The sequence below is a fragment of the Falco rusticolus genome, chromosome 13, assembly GCF_015220075.1.
Source record: "Falco rusticolus isolate bFalRus1 chromosome 13, bFalRus1.pri, whole genome shotgun sequence".
Classification (NCBI taxonomy): Eukaryota; Metazoa; Chordata; class Aves; order Falconiformes; family Falconidae; genus Falco; species Falco rusticolus.
The window spans coordinates 12053079-12071438 of NC_051199.1; the positions used below are offsets into that span (position 1 = coordinate 12053079).

Sequence of the window (18360 nt, forward strand, 5' to 3'; positions counted from 1 at the left end):
TGAAGTAATAAATACCAAAAGCCTGTTATAGTTCTGCTTGGTATTGCAGCTGCCCCTAGAGCTTCTGCTTTGCAACCTTTATGCTGGTGGCCCCTGTTCAGTATTCTTTTTCCTGCTGCTGGTGGAGGTGACTTTTCATTGCTCAGCAGTAGTTATAGTCTCTGACCCTGGCATCAGGGGCTAAGTTCCTGGCATCAGTGAATTATACTGCAGTTTGCAAACTGCATGTAAGCATTCCTTTTCTATTCTTTCACATGCCAACAGCAATTGCAAATTGTGATTAATTGTTAAGCAATTCTGACTTCACTGAATGTATGAATTATTTTCAGCAATGCTTTTGGAACAGTACCCGTGGCTGCTACTGCACAGACACAGCCTGCATCTTCGAGTGTGCCTGCTCCGTTTGGAGGTATGTAAGTGTTACTGATGCCTTTTGTGGACTGTAAGCAAACATCTTACTGATTTTTAATTGATAGTACTATACTTTAACTGTAGTGACATAGAAGTTACTAAAGAATGGCAAAAAAGTGCTAGTGTTCTAATGCATTTCAGATTAAGCATTTTATTATAAATTATCAATTTATCATGTAATTTGAGATGCTTGTCTGTCACTGTATAAAATTAATGTGAATCAGATTAGCTATTACAAAAAGGTTTTATTAAATAAAATGTTTTTAATCTTTCAGCAACACCTTCCACAAATCCATTTGTAGCTGCCCCTGTTGCCCCAGTGGCACCTTCAACAAATCCATTCCAGACCAATAGCCGAGGAGCAACAGGTTAGAAAAAAAACACTGTTAGAGAAACTTCCTTTCAAGACTTGCTTTGATTCTTTTTTCATAGCTGTGTAATTTGTTCCTTAAAGATTTTCTGTATTATCTGTCTCTAGTCTATTTGACATGTTGTGTGTTTGCTCGGTGTAGAGTACAGTATTTATGGATAGATTACAGAAATCAACATCAACTTTTTTTTTGAGCTAAGTGGGCTTGTTTTTGAGCTATTGGGCTGAGGACATTATTTTCCTATGTCTGGCTTGATCTTAGGATTTCAAACGGTGGCCATAAAAAATGTCAAAATGATCTGTTTTAGGATCTTCTAATATGACCTAACATACTTGTAGTCTGCATGTTAGCAGTTGGGTACCTTCCAAGACTATAACGTTGGCTTTGAATAAGTTCTTCATAGCAGATTGCTCTCAAATCGGGGATCTTGATAGCCCTGCTGCTAAGGTTCTACACTTGCTTCTTTAACTTCTTTAAAGTCCTGAAAGCCCTCAAAACCGAAGAGCTGGAGCTAGAACCAGGAAAGACAAGGCTTCTGGGCTGTTAGTTCCTCACCAGTCCACTTATTCAGTACATTAGTGGTGGCCTTTATTTTTCTCTCTTGTAACAGTAAAGCATATGGTTACATATAATCTTTACTCATGAATTACATTAATTTCTGGGGGAGGATTCTGTATAAACATAATTCCAGACACAACCTCAATCAGTTTTTTAAAAAACTAAACTTGTACTTTTCTTTACAACACTGATTTTGGATTTAGATGACTGCTGGATTGTGCTAATTTTCCTCTCCAAAGGCACTGCTACATTTTGGCACTCTTATCTATTAACTGGACTTCAACGGATTTAAATTTGTTGGTGTATGCATTTCTAATATTGAGTTGTGTTTTGCTCAAAGTTTTACGTATGTTGAATTAAACTGATCAGGCTGAGTTAAAACTAAATTGATCAAATTCATGTCCTCTACTAAAATGAATTCTGTTTTCAGTCCCTTTTGAGATATAAGGCAGTCAAACTTACAAAGCTATTTTATGCCCCAAATGTCTTTTTCCTTATTTTAATCTAATTCCTAACTGGGCTATTTTGGATCATCATTAAGAACTTGTAGCTTCTCTAGGGTTGCCATATTCACACAAATTTATCCTTCTGTCTTCTGAACTGTGGTCCTTGGCTTGCAGAGGTTCCAACCCTTTGGCAGATACACTGATTAGGTACTAGGAGACAGGGTTAATGACCATAAATAAATACAATATTCTACCCTTTTCAGTGTAAGGTGTAAACTTGTCCTTTTATGCTAAGCTTTCTGAATGAACTCTGCTATTTATTACATGGGAGATCTGTTTGTAGTGTTTATTTCTAATGGTTTTCTTAGCTTAATCTATTGTTGGTTGATATGGATGAATTGTTCGGTATGTGTATATTTCTGTGTGTGTATAAATATAACTAAGAAATGACTGTTCAAGAGTGTATAAATGATTTGACGTTGTCTGGTCTCTTTGTGGCTTCCGTAAGGCCTCTCAGGAGCAATGCATTCTCACATATTTCCTCAGGCTCATTTTGGTAGGTGGCCACATTTGGTATCAAGTTTCTTGTGGCTAATTGTTCTTGCTTGTAAAAAGCTTATTGATACCTATCTGGTTCTCTGCACATAGAATTTTGGAACGCTTATTTTTTAAAATGGAGTGGGTGTGGGTATTTGGCATCTGGGAAAGCGCGAGAAGAGCACACACAAACAAACCTATTAAGCCACTAAAACAAAACCATTATTGATATCCTCCATGGTCACAATACAATATTAACGAGTTGGGTGACTCTTGAGGTTTGTACCGACAGTAGCTTGATGCCTTTTGGGATAACCCAAGTCACTACTCATTTTGTTGTGCTTTTGTTTGCTGTTTTAGCAAGTCTTCTTGTTGAATAGCTTCTCTGCTAACTGTAACTTGAGAACAATGTTAGTACATTAGTTTTGCATGTACTTTGTCAACAGTTTATGTATGTATGATGTCTTGCCCTTGAATACTTCTGGGGTAAATTTTTCAGGTGATTATTAAGCTATATTAAATATATTTTTTTTAAACATCGAACTTGCGTAAAATACAACTTTCAAAAGAAAAGTCCTATCTATTGTTTAACTAGAATAAAATGCCTGGTGTCTGTATTTGTACAAAAAACTTTGTATGCTTCTCCTTTCAAGAATAACTCCCAAAAGACTGAATAATGGTTTTGTTGCTACACTTTTGCACTTGATGTGCTCCTGCTTATTTGCTGAAGGCATGTGGAATTGCATATGAGCTGTGTGTTCTTTACTTGAAATGTTCAGCAGAGAATCAGATGAAAAGTTTGGGTTTTCTTGTTCTAAGTCTTACCTCAGCGGTAAGAGTGTTTGCATTAGGAACTTTGTGTGCAAATAACGTGCATGGTGAGAATTTCCTTTAAACTGATGTTAAGGATGGGATAAAGAGGGAGAGGATGCATGTATCCCTTAAGGTTGGGGTTTTTTACTTGTAACTTGCTGTAATGCAGCTTGAAGTAGGAAGATCCTTTCATGCTTTTCTCAGAAGGAGAAAAACAGGAGGGCTGACACTGCCTGAAAGTGCTTGCTTCTGATGTGTACGGACTTTTACCAGAAAAGCTTGGGGGGAAGTATACATAATGTAAAAAAACTTTTCAGAATGTATCTGACTGTGCTGGATCTAGTAAATTTTAAATGATTACATTAATTTTTGAAGTGCAAAAGTAAATTATGCACCTAGTTGGTGGTGATCCAAGCTAACAAATGAGTTCCATGGCTATAGAAGTTGAACCTAACTTTTGTATGGTCACTGAGGCATTAGGAGACTTGACTTAACATGGCATTAGAGTAATTTGTCTCATGAAAGAAGTCATTTCTTGCAGTAAATTGAACATTTTTTTTGCTTACCAGCAGCGACATTTGGTACTGCATCCATGAGCATGCCTGCAGGATTTGGAACTCCTGCCTCGTACAGTCTTCCTACTAGTTTTAGCGGCAACTTCCAGCAGCCCACGTTCCCAACCCAGGCAGCTTTCCCTCAACAGACTGCGTTTGCTCAGCAGCCAAATGGTAGGTCTATACGGTTTAGATAATCCTGTTTAAATCAGAAACTTGGAGAAAATGATCTGTCTGTAAGTTAGCAGTAATGTGTGTGTGCTGATTTCTATATGAACTCAATATCGATGAGGTGTTCCCACATTCTGTTCTGGCTCTGTAGTTGAGTTTTCTGACTTGGCTGTGTGCAATGACATAACTGGAATTTTACCATAATCTGATACTAAAATGATAAGTATTCTCAGGCTCAAAGGGTTTTTATGCAAGAATTATGCAAGGATTGATTTGTCTTTATTTTTGGAGTGTCTGCAACTGATTATACCACTATCTCTAACTTCATAGAACACAGGCAAAAGAAAACTGGGAAGTACTTTCTCCCTAAATTTAAATGATAAAATAACCTTGAAAAAAGTGCATATGTAGAAACTGGAAATTCATTAGTTCCCAACGGTTGAAACCAAATGAGAAGCCCAGCCATATTTCTTTTACACTTAGATTCCTGTTAGTGTTTAAGTAGGATCAATACTGCTGATTGTGCAGTCCAGGCTGCTTCTTATTTTTGTGTGGGAGCTGCAGTAAAGAACTTTTTGCAGACCGGTTACTAGTATTAATATTTTTCACTTATCTTTCCAAGGAGCAGGTTTTGCTGCATTTGGACAGGGAAAGCCTGTAGTAACTCCTTTTGGACAAGTTACAGCTGTTGGAGTATCTAGTAACCCTTTTATGGTAAGTGTGCGATATTAATTACTCTTCAGACATACAGAAGTTATCTCTTTAGGGACACAGTTTATTTCTTTTGCTTCAAATAAGGGAAGAAAGCATGTCCATCTCCTAAATGCAACTCATTACAATGATGACATGACATTTATAAGGCTGTTCAAATCAAAACAGAGGTATATGGTGCCCTTATAGTGGTGTGATTTCAGAAAGCCATCAAAAAAACTGCCATGTAAACCAGAAATATTTCGTAATAGGTTGTTTTCTTTTTTATACATCCTGCATTTATGATGTACAACATGGAAAAAAAATTGTTAATATTTGTCTTATTTTTCTTCTTTCATGTTCCCCCAGGCTGGTGCACCAACAGGACAATTTCCAACAGGAAGCTCATCAACCAATCCTTTCTTATAGCCTTATAGACACTTTACCCAAAAGAACTCTTATGTGGTCACATAACATCTCTGCGCCTCTTGCACTGTTGTCTTGTTTCACTGATATTAGCTTTAAACACAAAAGAAGTCTTTACGAAGTAAAAATAAAAGCCTGCATTGTGTACCTTTAAAAAAAGTTAAAAAAAAACCACCACCAAAAAACCACAATACCCAAGAAAATCAACCCGCCCCCACCCCCCAGGTAATAACGTGCAAAACAGAGGGCTGTGGTAACATCCTTGAACCTGTGAACTGGCAGGTAAAAAGTAGCGGTATCATGTATATTAAAATTGGCTAATAAGTTATTGCAGATACCACATTCATTATGCTGCAGTACTGTACATATTTTTCTTAGAAAATAGCTATTTGTGCATATCAGTATTTGTAACTTTAACACATTGTTATGTGAAAAATGTTACTGGGAAATAGATCAGCCACTTTAAGGTGCTGTTGTATCTCTTGGAATGAATGAGCTACATCATTTTAACCATTGGTATTCAAAGTCATGAAGTTAAATTGAAGGTTTGTTCATTTCTCAAAAATGTTTTCCTTTCCTAAGAGCTCTTCTATTTATACATGCCTAAATCTCTAATGTTAGAGGGATACCTGTCTGCATAATAAAGCTGATCATGTTTTGCTACAGTTTGCAGGTGAAAAAAATAAATATTAGAAAAAAATAAATGTGTAGCATTTTCTGTGCAGTAACATTTTATTGGGTTAAAATGTACATATTGTGAGTCTCATACACAGATGAGTTATCAAAAGCAATATGCTTAAAGGTGAGTTAAGCTTAAAATTCTCGCATGCCTCACTTGGATATATTTCTTTGTGTCCTTGTGATTGAGCTTGCTGTTCTAGCTCAAGTGAAGTGACCTATTGAACAGGAAAATGTCGAGTGAACTGGGATTATTTTGACAGAATAATAACAAATAATAACAGTCTGTGTAATGAGGGATGCTGGAAGTAACTGAGGAGGGTAGTTACTCAGGAATTTAGTTAGCTGCAAAAGATGTGAAATTATGGGTAGCTAATGACAGTCTTTGAGAGTTAGTTGTTATCAGAACAGTGTGTAATAGGCCAAGGTACCACAGATGTAATGGTATTCTTTTTGTTAAAAATTGATATGTATTAGCAAGACCTTCTGTGGAATATTAAATCCATCAATTTTTTATTTTTTACTGGAATGTTCACTGCCATACTAGAATGGAATTTTTAGAGGGGGGAAAAATGTCTGGCTTGCCTAGTCTGTAGTAGTGAGAAGGGTCAAGAAAAATGTAAGTGCATCAGAGTAGTTGGTGACAGTGTTTTAAACAGAGATAACTTGGCCTAAGTTCAAGTGTAATACTGGAACTAAGCAAACAACGTAAATATATGATGAATACATAAACTGCAAGCTTAAAGGTTTCTGACCAGCTAGAGAGTAAAATTCTTACAGCTTTCACGATAAGGGGAATAAATAAGATTTGATTTTGGGATGGAGGCGGGCGGGTGTGAGGAAAGTATATGCAAGCCCATTTGAGATAAACATGAAAATTCTTGAAGACCTTGCACTTGTACTTGACTGCTGGACTGTTAGATCTGCTTATTTCTAGGGGAGCTGAAAGACTTGACCACTGCTTGTAAATACACACACACCAGTGCTGTTGACCTGTTGCCTGCCTATGGAGGGGTGGGTAGTAATTTCTGTGTCTTCTCTTTCTTTGAAGCTTTGGAGATCCTAAAACAGGAGACAGACAGCTTATACAATAAGCTGCTTATAGTGGCATGCCTTATGCCAATGGGACTAAAACCAGACATGTAAGTATTTAAAGTTAAAACAGACTTAAAAATCTTTTCCTTCTGATGAGGACTGCTGGATAGAGCACGATGTATAGTGAATTTCCCAGAGAATCTAGGGAATTTAAACTAAACAAATCCCCAGCAGCTGAGGGTATCAGAAATGTTAGCAATGCCCCTGCTCTCACCACTGGTTTTTAGTACAGTATAAAGAGCTGTAGTTCCTCGCTGTTGTTGACCTTACCTGTTTTGAGATAGTAACACATAAATGAGGTAGAGAGCGGGGAACTGCAGGGGTTCAGAAGGACTTCTGGAACAGGTAAATATGCTTATTGCAGGGAACGGGATGAAATCAACCAAATGTCTCATCAGTGAGATGAACAGCCTCGTAGAAGGACAACAATCCTGTGCTCTCCTTACCTAAATTTGCAAATCGTAAATGTAAATTAGGCTTTGGGCAAGGGCTAATGAAATCAGTATCTATGGAAATTTATATTCTGATCCAAGTGAAGCTGATTACTGCAAAGAGATACTGAATTTCATTTGAGTATGCAAAGCATATAGTTTTAGATTATGCTGCATAAATAGTGGAATACCTTATTTCTTGTAACTAGCTTGAATGCAGATAAAAGGTTGGCAACTTTCACTACGCACAACCACATCTGTCCAGTGTTCACTAACTTTGAGTTTATCAGACTCCAGACAAGTAGCTGAAGATCTTATATTGTTTTGAGGCGTCTTTATATTGAGAAGAAACTGACACCATAGCTGTTTTGTTCATTTTGAGTTTTAAAATACCTATATTTACAAAACTAATTCTTGACCATTGATTACAAATGCTTTTGTTTTAGAAATCTCTGCAGTTCATGCAGCTAGCGTAGTTGCCAAAAACCTGTACTTCACTAGCTCTTCAGTATCCTCTTCTGCTTTAGCATCCAAGCACTTCACTTGATAGCCCTCTCTACGCAGAAATTAATTTGGACACCTTCTAAATTAATACTTCTGTCAGCTCTTATGTGTGTGAGAAGATGCTGTAAGTGGTACATCCCGAGTTCTACAAGGCAGATGTGATGCCCAGGTACTGCAGTTTGAAGTTACTTAAAAGCTGCAAACTCCCAAGCACCATGTTGAAACAAATGCTGAGGCAAGAATTTCATTTGAAAAAGACCAAATTTAATTGGAATTCCTGAAAGAGAACTATAAATATGATGCAAGTATTCTGCCTTCTTGAAAGGAAAACTTACTGGGGCATAAAGGCAAGCTGAAGCAGCTTTTAAAAGCCTGGGTTTTGAGGAATTAATGATTTAAATTTTTTTGTGAGCTGAATTGGGGGAAATGTTACTTCTGACTCCTGGCAAATCTGTAAGTTGTGGTAAAAGAACAATGGAATTTGCTGCTATCAGATATAGGTGACTCCAAAGTGGACATCACTGAACACAATTGAAAGAACATTCCCTGATCAGCTCTAGTTATAGCTAAACCTTTAGTCATGCTATTTAAGTAAGGGTGCCTTGTGTAAGCCATGGGAAGACACTTCAATTCTTAATTTTAAGAAGTTTAGGAAGGTGGTTTTTTTCCAGAGATAAGGGGGGTGTGTGTGTGTCCTGGCAGTTGTCAGACACAAGTAATGCATGTGCTTATCGAACAGACCTTCGGAGGGAAGGTTTGTGTTGTATCCATACATCCCAATAAACCCTCAGTAAAGCTGTTACTGCTTCAGTAGCAGTTTATCTGTATGTAATAGCATGTTTTCCTTCAGGTTTCTGAAGAGTCTACTCTGTGGAATCTGAAATGACACTTGTAAACTAAAATGGTGGTATTACTATGCTGTGTAGCATTGTAGTAATCCACCTTTGAACGTACAGAAATAGTGTCTTCTGGAAAAAGAAATGGTTTATTGCTACTTCTTCGCTTGCTTTAAAAATGCATGTCACTACTTCCAGTTGAAAATGTCTGAAGTTTTCAGATGGCTTCTGTGGCAAGGTTTCTACCACATCACCTTGCTGCTATGAGGCAACTGCTGCTTTAGATTCCCTAGGAATGTCTGGAGGTCATGTGTATGACTAAATTGCCTTTAACTCGGTAGAAGCGAAAGTTGAAAGGTTGTGTTCTATCAGCTCTTCCACTGCGAGGTCAGGCATCTGTATGCACTTGCTTGCTGTCCTCGTGGAGCATCAGTAGAAGTTTTGGTGTCAGATGACTAAATTTGAGTTGAAATAGAAGATTGAGGATGGTTTGGTATTAAATTTCTGGTGAGGAAAATGGGTAAAATGCACCATTCGGTTGACAAAGCTCTTCATGCTGTAGGCTCATAACAGCCTGTTTCACCATCGACCAGCCTTGCTCGACTGGGCGTTGTCTTTCTCCAAACTCATGGTTCGGATGACGCAGCCTTCTGCGCTGTTGCTCGCAACCTTACTTTGTGTCGCTGTTAACGATCCACGCTTTCACCAGCCACCCTGGTGTTTCCGCATTTGATGGAGAGAATGGTATATACGCTTCTGATGAGGAAGATTCCAGCTATGAATGTGAAGTAGCTGCCATAAATGAGAAACTGGGAAATGGAGGTAGGGAAGGAGGAAGGAAAAGTCAAAAACTACTTTTGCTGTTAGCTGATAAATTAAGGGGCGTCGCTCCACTGCTGCCTTCCCTTCTGTCACCCATGCCCCAAAACGATCCCATCTTGAAAGGATTCGAGAAGCCTGGCTGCTTTTCTCCCTACAGTTGGATGTCTGTGCTTGTAAAAGGAGGGGGAGGGAACGCTGTTACATGCTTCCCCTCCCCACCTCGGTAAGGGAGGACGGCAGCTCTGCACTTTCTGACTCTTTGCTGAAAAGGTGGAAGTTAAGAGACTTGGACATCATTCAGTACATAAGTTTAAACTGTAAATTTAGAAATACAGCGGGGAATCATGAGATTAGTTAACTTTCAGAATCGCAGTAACTTAAAAGGTGCGTCCAATGAAACTATATAATTTAGGATTACCCTAGCAGTAGACCCATAGACTGTATTTCAGCTTGATTCCTGCTTCTGTTTGGGTATTTTGACAGTAAATTTGTGAACAGTAAACCTGAGTGGGGAATTAAAAAAACAAGCCAATCTGAGTAATACTGGTGGTCTTTCCCCTGTGCTCTGAAAATATTCTTAAAATTATTGCAGAAATGCAAAATTTGCAGGACTAGAGGACAAGTAGGATGTAGTAGCTACTGTCAACTCACTTTAAATGAACCTGTTTTTCAAGTGAGTAACTGTTCTAAGCTATCACGCTACCTAGTATCTTCCCAAAGCCTAATCCTGCAGTAGGACCATCTTTTGGAGGAGGGCAGGGGGACTGACAGCAGTGTGAGTAATGCAGCTTACCTGGGTGCTGATGCTCAGTCCCAGACCTTTGGAATCTACTACAACAACTGTTAAAATTGTCTGAATCACCAGTGCAACAAAGTTGTTGAAGCCAAATATCAAAGCATAACGCTCCATGCTTAGAGTGACGGCAATCTGAAACCTGAAAATGAATGTTCAGGTTACTAAGCTATGGAAGCAAGGATGTTTGCAGTTTACGTATAGGAGGAAGTTTGGGAACAATTTAGTGTGCACAGCAGATTCTTCAAAGGATAAAGCCTGTTCAATCTTGGCTATTAAACTTTTAACAGCTTCGTTGTGGCAGAAATCCCTTGGTTTTCTGGCTACGGCACTTGTGCATACTCTTATTTATTTGAGTGGGGTTTTTTGCTAAATAAAGTCCTCTGTATATTCACTTGATCATTTAGAGAATATTTATACATAGATGAATGAACAGCTAAATGCAGAATAAGGCAGTTTCTGACTTGGAGTAACCTATTGTAGTGGTGAGGTCGTATGATTTTAAGCATAGTTTTATATAAGCTAGAAATAATACGTGCTGCTGGCATGAACTATTATCCGATAATCTGATGCCTGGGGAAACTGAGTAAAAACTTGATAAATTTAAAAATGTACATTTACTGATTTAAATCAATTTAGTTAGATCATTGCGTATTATACTTACGTTGCTATTGTTATAAGAAGCATATAACATGCTTTAAACACAAGGTAACCAGCGTAGCATGCCCAGATGTTGTCAGTGAAGTGCATGAGAAACAGAGACCCAGCATCCACTGCAGAGAAAATCCCCAAAGCCAGTTCTCCAGAAAGATCCCAGTTTACTTTGACGTATCCAACTGCCATGGATGTTGCTGAACCTAGAAATTTTAAAGAAAGGAATGATTGAAACTCTGAAACTTTATCATCCTTCTAGAGCAGCTGGATCGCTGTGTAAATGGGTTGTGCCAGGAGCTCTTGAGGCCGTTACGGCCACGATAGGCTTTGATAGTGGTGTGCCGTTTTCTGTTGGAGGTGTGGGAGTGTTTTTTTTCTCCTGGCTTACAGAGCCTTCGTGGACTGAACTGCTCTGAGAAAGTGCCTCATGCCTTAAGGCTGGAGGCAGCAGTGTGTGGTCTGTTGCTGTTAGGCCATTTTTTTGACGGCTGTGAGCAAAGAGAACAATCCCACCAAGCATTTTCTGCCAAAATACGTGTAATGGAGTTTAATTCCTTCATGTAAAGATCCTTATGAAATGAAAATCTGTTGCACTCCTTCATGCTTTTATTTTTTTATGAAAGTGACTTTTCAGCTTCTGGTGAAAAAATCTTATGAACTGCATTTGTCAAGTCCTTATTGACCATCATGTATAGTAAAACCTGCTACTTGAGTGTAATACAGTATAGCAAACTGGTGCCTTTTTTTTAAAAAAAAAAAACAAACCCAAACACACAACAACCTCTGCAATAATGATGAGGCTTGCTTTTCTCCCCATCTCAATTCTGGAGAAGTATCTCATACTGCTATAGGAAGGTTATCCATCTATGTTTGTGTGTGGGTTTTTTATGCTCCCTTAGCACAGATGATGCTGTATGTTTGTGAAAGCTCTGAAGCGTGATGTGCTGAGGTTTGTAGCTCAAATGCGGGGTGAAGTGTGGTCCAGGCAGGTTACACAGCAGTGAGTTACTGGAGCCCAGGGTGCCGGTTGCCCAGATGGTTTCAGGCAGGCTAGCACTCGCATGCAAAATTGGACTTTGTTTGCTGGTTGTATGTGCTCTTTGTCAGAGCTCAAGAGGCCCTAGCAGGCCAGCTCCTGTAGTCCATCGCTGCTGTAACCTGGAGGTTCCTGGTACTGTGCGTGATTTCTGTACTCTGAAATAGGATCAAGTGCTAGAGGGTGTAAAAGCAAGAAAGCCCTTGGGAAAGCTGCTCAGACCAGTAGTCTGAGAAGTTCTGGAGTAGCTTCAGTAAAATGTGTTTTTATGTTGATTGCAGGGAGGAAGCGTAAACTGACAGTTCCCTGTAAAAATGTGAGATACGTCTCCTCCTACGTACCAGGAGCCTTAAGTGCGTAAAGGTGAGCTTGACAATGAGGCTCTGTTGGTACTGCACAGCTGTGTAAATGAAGTTGCACTTTATTCTTCTGCCTTCTGTGGCCGAAGAGGAATGTTGTTTGGATGGAGCAAGTAGCTGTAATGAGAATCCGAATGGCTGAGGTTGAAAGAGACCTCTGGAGATTGCCCAGCCATAGTAAAAGCAGGGTCAGCTAGAGCGGGCTGCTCAAGGTGGTGTCTAGGTTTTGAACATCTCCAAGGATGGAGAGTCCATGTTTCTGGCCGACCTGTGCCAGTGCTAAATCACCCTTTCAATAAAAATTTTCTTGTATGTTTAAGTGAACTTTGTTTAAGTTTGTGCCTTTGTCCTGTTGCTGGGCACCACTGGGAGCAGTCTGGCTCTGTCCTTTTTACTCCCCTTCCAGTCTTTATGCAGGTGAATAAGATCCCTTGTTTTCTCAAGGCTAAACAGTTACAGCTCTCTCAGCCTCAACTTGTATGTCCCATCCAGAGGCAAACTCACTGATCAGGATACAGTTAACAGCCACAGAATACTTGTTGAGGATGAAATGATCATCAATCCACTGTTTAAATAGACCATCTGGATCAGTGCATCTGTTAATACGTTCTTGTAATTCTTAAACCAGCTAGTTTAAGGTGTATGTGAGGCACTGCACATGGTTTTTAAACCACTTAGCTGCAGTTAAATTGTCTAAACAGAGCTGTGATCTTAAACTCCTAAAACACTTTGGTGAAGTGAGGCTCCCTTGAGAAGAAAAAGCTTATATATTTTTTTCTAAGATTATCAGTGTTGTCTTCAAAAACCAAGTTGCACAGTAAAAATATGCTTTGCACGCTGTTGGTTTCAGTGTTATATATTGAAGGCTGTTACTGTTGACCTTGGTCCTCACAGGATGTAAACAGGCATCAAAGACTTTGCTGAAGAATGCCATCAGCGCAGGAGGGGTTAGAAGTAGTTACTAATGATCTTATACTTACTCAGGAAAGTTGCCAGTGCCTCCACAGCTCCGTTGTACACCGCAGAGCTGTGGGAGGGGGCTCTGAAGTCCCAGAGCACTTGGATGTAATTGAGCACCTGGTTAAAGCCGGCCGTAGCCAGCGCCCACCACAGGGACCAGTACAGCAGTTTCCTGGAGCTGTAGCAATCCCTCAGGTCGGTGCTCAGCTGCACCAGTACCCGCAGCACGTGCTGCTGGGGGCTGGGTGTATCATCCTGCCGCTCGGGTGCCGGTCCCCTGGCAGCGGGTGCGGAGCTCTTGTCCTCCTGGCAGCGCGACGGCCTGGGGGGGTCGGGTGCAGCCGCAGCTTGGTCTGCTCCTGGGGGAGTCTGGGAGATGTCTTTCCTGTGGAAGAACATGCTCTTCTGAGGCATCGGGAGGAAAAAGGAGCACACGAATGCCAGGGAGACAGAGGCCAAGGTAATGGCATTAAGGTGGAAGTAGGATACGTCTGCCAAGGAAACCAGCAGCTGCCCCAGCACGGCAGCAGCGGTGGCTGCAGCAAGGGTGATACTTCTGCAATAGCTCGTCACTCTCCGATAGCGATCGGTGCTGACGACGCTGTAGATGTAGGCGTAATAGGCGACCTCGGTGGCTGTTACCATCCCGTAGAAGAATTCCACCAGCTGCATGGCCACCACTCCGTGTGCGAAGAGGAGCAAGAGCCACGTGACGATGAAGCTGATGCCCTGGAGGAGGAGGACGGGCTTGTAGCGCACGTAGTCTGTAACCAGGAAGACTGGGAAAAGGAGCGCAAGGTAGGAGTATGTCCAGACTGGGAAAATCTGGTTGGTAACCTAGGAGAAAATGACAGAGGAAATATTTTTTTATTTTTTAAAAAAGTATCTAAAATGTTGATTTGGAAGCTTTTTGGTTATGATATTAAAGGAACATATTTGTAGTTACAGAAAACATTGCATTGTGTGAATTGTGCAGACTTAACTACCTTAAATGACAAAACTGTAAATATACTCTTGAAGAAGTGAAGATAGTGATGCTAAGCTCCACTATGTAAGCAGGCAGATTGGCTTAAAAAATAATTCTAGTAAAGGCTGATGAGCAAGGCAGACTTTGTGCAGTTGTTTGAAGCAGGTATAACAATGTCTGTGTTAGAGGAAAATCTGTCTAGCTTCAACTCCTATTCCCCACGGTGGAAAATGAATGCCTATTTGAACTTTTATGTGAGTCACTGTATACCTCTGGTGACCTCTCTTTTGTCAGAACTGAAAAAAAACCCCTGCATATGCCTCTTATGATGGGGGAACTGGAACTTCACTTAATAAGCATGTAGCTGTTACTACACTATCTTCACCTTATGTTTCATTCTTCAAATGTACTGTGTAAGAAGTAAGCAAGTCTTTGATGGAACATTTTGGTAAGCTTCAGTTGGCATTCGATGCATAGCTGCTCTGAAAAGAAATTCCTTCTTTTAAAACTGATACGCGTTCAGGCTGGAAGGTGCTCTTTACTTTCACCACTAAAGCTCAGTGCTTGCCCAGGCAGCCTGAGTTCAGCTGGGTGGGATGTCCTCCTCTTCCAGGTGTAAAGTTCACTTTGTAATGTGCAAGTTGCCTGTTTTGGGGAGGTCTTACCCCGTAATTGCTGGCCCTGCTAGGGTCTCTGTTCCTGATCCCTCATTATCAACTTAAGCAATCAAACTAGAAAGGAATTATTTTAAATGCTGGAGGAACAATATTAAGTGGTTGTCTTTTTACTTCTGAGCTGGCACTGGAGTGAGTTGCCTGCTGAGCAGCATTCACCGTATCTTTCTGCGTGACTTCTTTTGTTTCTGTGAACTTTAGTTAAAATTTTTTAGTGCTTGACTGAAACTTACGGATTTGGCTCAACAGAGGTGAGTGTGGCTGAAAGAGCCAGTATTTGTACTCCACTTATTTTTGAGTTACAGATTCTTGCTGAAATCAGAACTCAGGCATCCTATTGTACTATTTATTTCACGTATAAGAGGAAATTACCCTACCCTTTGTGGTTAAAAAAATAAATTAAAAATTGGGGAAAAAAACGCCAACAACATAAACCACAAATAACTTTTTTCAGAAGAAACGTTGGGTTCACACTATGCTAGAAGATTCTGCCTTAACATTTGCTTCTGCATATCAGGAATGACTGTTCTTCATATTAGCTCTATGTGGGTGTACCAAGCTTGTGTTTTCTAATTATACGATTTGCTCCATGAATCAGCCACTTGTTAACTATATCCCCTTTTGCTGGGTAGTGTACTCCTGAAGCAGCCAGTCCTGAACAAAGCAGAGGAAGGAAACCTGCAGTGCATGCTGTTGTCAAAAAAAAAAATAATTTTTTTTGAATGTGCATCTGACCTCTGCTGGTTAATGAATGCATAAAACAGTCCTATAATGTAGGTAATAATCTAACAGCTCATAAGGGGAAGTCTGGTTTTCTTGTGATTTGCAATCCCTATGTTACTGTCAGTATAATCAATTCCATGATGAGTATAAATAAATCATAATGTTGTCCCTTCTTGGGCTCTTGGTAGAGAGAGGAATTAGCTGACCTGATTTTGCTGAAAATACCAATTTCTTAAAGAACCCCCGAAGTGGTTTCAAAGTCCTAAGAACTTAGGGACTTCAAAGTTTTGAGCTGCTGCAAAAAAGTGACTCCTTACTTTTCCAGAAGTGTCTTAAATATGAATCTCTAGATAAAATATGCCTGTATTATCGAACAGTTTATCTCCCCTCCAGTTACTGCTGTAATTCTTAATGCTTTAATCACTTTAACTATTACTTAAGAGAATAGTTACATACCTCTTCAATTGTTAGGTTTTTGTCTGGTCCAGTTAGATAAGGAGTGAGAAAAGCTTCTGATGGCCTCATTGTGGAGAAAAATCCATTTGCACAGATGATCAGCGTGGGACAAATCCAGCTGTGGCCTTCAGCTCCCTTCCAGCAATCCATAGTCTACCTAAAAAAAAAAAAAAAAAAAAGGCAGTGAAGAAGCGAGCACCCCAGGAATTTTATAAAGATCTTCTTCACAGCTGGTAAAATTAATTTGCAAGTTTACTTTTTAACTAAATGTAGTGTTTAGCAGTGTGCTTCCCCCAACCCCAGCCATAATCGCCAGTGGGGCTGTGATGGCTGCATCCAGCTTACTCTGGACTTGGTGGATGGATGGCAATGTGGTACCTAAGGGTCATCTGGAATGGTGACCCCGAGGTTTTGCTGGTATGCAAATATGTCAGTTACCTTATTCTATAAATAGTGGACAGGCCGGGGTCTGCTGGGCTCTCCTCGTGGCAGTGGGCTGCGTGCCAGGGTTTCCCTTTGAGCAGGGGTTCCCCTCAGGGTTACTCCCTTGGGGCTGAGAGAGTCCTTGTTGCAACAGGTTCTTGGTAAGTGATTAATAGTGTGCTAAACTTTTGTATCACTTAGCTAAGATTTCAAGGATTGATTGTGCATATATAATCCTTTAGACAAACCATTGACCAAGTCTGAGGCTAGAAGTGGATCCAGCTGTACCTAGAGCCCCCTTGGAGAAGGAGCTTAGAATGGAAGGGGGTCCTTTCCCAACCTCGTGGCTCCACAGGAAGGTCCCGCTGACAGTGCTGTCTGACCCAGTCCTCCATGCAGTAAATTAGCAAGTGTACCTTGCCGTTGAATCTTGTTAAACCACTGTCACGTTTACCATTGAACTTTGTTATATCAATAAGTATATCGCTGCTTCTCTCCTAACGATTCAAGTGCCTGACTCCATCTGTGACACCTGCTCCAGCTAATGTTTCTCTTGCTAAACCTTCCAGCAATCACAGGTGCAGCTTGTAGATGAACTACTCGGATCAAGGTGCATCAGTGGTGGTAAACTCCAGTCTGTCTGTCTAAGGTTGTGCTTAATGGCGTACTTAGAATCAAGTGTCTGTATCATAGTGGAAGAATGAAGTTCCGTTACAGTCTCACTTCCAAATAAATGAGTGGGCAAATTGTGAGATTAAATCTTGTTCTCAGCATGCTCAGGGAGGCTTTTTTCTCCTGATTCGCAGCCTGAAAGCCAAGTGGAACAATAGCAGTACAAGCCTTTTTGCAGAACATAAAAGCCACCAGCCAGCTGACAACCCACTGCATGAGCTTTATTTCCCCAGAATACTTTGATACTTATCAGACTTCTTGCACTCCAGTAATTTGAGTGAGTAAAGAAAGATGCAGAAGTTACCTGCTAGTGGTACCTAATCAGACATAGAAAAAAGGAATCTTGACTTGTGAAAATGATGATCAAATGAAAAAGAATGAGACTTGTTTCTTCACTGTAGTTAGCAACAAAAAGAAGTCTAAAAGAGATTTGGTTTTTTTAAAGCTTATTTACTTGTTTTCTGTTAGTCATTTCTACTGTTCCTGGAAAACAAGTGAAACTATGTTCTGAAACATCAGAGAATGAAAGCCAAAGCACTGCCTGAACTTTAATCAAGCTGTTACAAGCTATTTCTTTTAAATTGTTGAGTTCCATTTTTATAGCAGGCACTTTTTCAAAAGTGCTTGTCTTTGCACAGTGAGATTGTATATATTTAAACTTAGCATAAATAATATATTATTAAGGCAGTATTTCTGTGACCTCCGAGGCATGTTGCAAAAACCAGCCCTAACCTTGAAACGTGTTTTTGAATGATCGCCTCTGATTATCATCTTTATTTTACAAATCATTATATATAAAATACAGCCTGTATTATCTGTAACTCTAGATCTGCTTTGAAATATTTTGATATCTGTTACCTTTTCAAAATAAAAATATATTAAACCCTGGACTGATGAATAACATCAGCCGAAATCTTGCATCGCCTCCAAATGCACTGAGCAAGTGAGCGGCCAGCATGCTTCCAGATAATTCCAAAGGTAACAAATTACCTGTCGATGCTGTGCCTGTGGTGTCTTTGCTGTGGATTTGTGTGCAGTTTCCTTCCAGGATGACTTTCTGTCTTGTAGAAGAGAAGTCAGAAACCACCCTTTAGGACTGGAGGTAGTAAGGAATTCCTGTGTCTTTTTGTTTCCTAGAAGTTTGTTCTAAACTTGATAAAATGTTAACAGAATTCAAATAACAATAAGAATTCATCACAGTTCTTCTTGTTGGCAGAACCTGCCCATGAAGGTTGCAGGGGAAGCTTTCTCCTTTGCAGGTTTTGTCAGCAAACAGTTCTAATTTTTAAGGTAAAGCTTT

At 40.0% G+C, this 18360-nt stretch overlaps 2 protein-coding genes across 8 annotated transcripts in view; one reads left to right on the forward strand and one right to left on the reverse strand.

Annotated features, from left to right (window-relative positions):
• Positions 1-5660, forward strand: part of AGFG1 (ArfGAP with FG repeats 1) — a 36744-nt gene extending 31084 nt beyond the window's left edge. For 4 of the 7 annotated variants that reach the window (XM_037406113.1, XM_037406110.1, XM_037406115.1 and 1 more), the window contains 6 exons: positions 330-409; positions 687-779; positions 2295-2342; positions 3706-3864; positions 4484-4575; positions 4921-5660. In XM_037406113.1, the coding sequence (XP_037262010.1) occupies positions 330-409; positions 687-779; positions 2295-2342; positions 3706-3864; positions 4484-4575; positions 4921-4980 (532 nt within the window). In that variant the 3' untranslated portion in view covers positions 4981-5660. The remainder of the gene's footprint in view (positions 1-329; positions 410-686; positions 780-2294; positions 2343-3705; positions 3865-4483; positions 4576-4920) is intronic. The other 3 variants (XM_037406111.1, XM_037406116.1, XM_037406114.1) reach the window with 2 other exon arrangements.
• A 115-nt stretch (positions 5661-5775) lies between these two features.
• LOC119156430 (thiamine transporter 2-like) lies at positions 5776-18304 on the reverse strand. The gene is made up of 6 exons (XM_037406131.1): positions 18051-18304; positions 15966-16122; positions 13166-13982; positions 10801-10993; positions 10137-10278; positions 5776-9330 (listed from the first exon to the last, which is right to left on the reverse strand). The coding sequence occupies exons 2-6, from the start codon at positions 16113-16115 to the stop codon at positions 9208-9210; spliced, it is 1425 nt and encodes a 474-aa protein (XP_037262028.1). The 5' UTR covers positions 16116-16122; positions 18051-18304; the 3' UTR covers positions 5776-9207.
• Between the last annotated feature and the right edge of the window lie 56 nt (positions 18305-18360).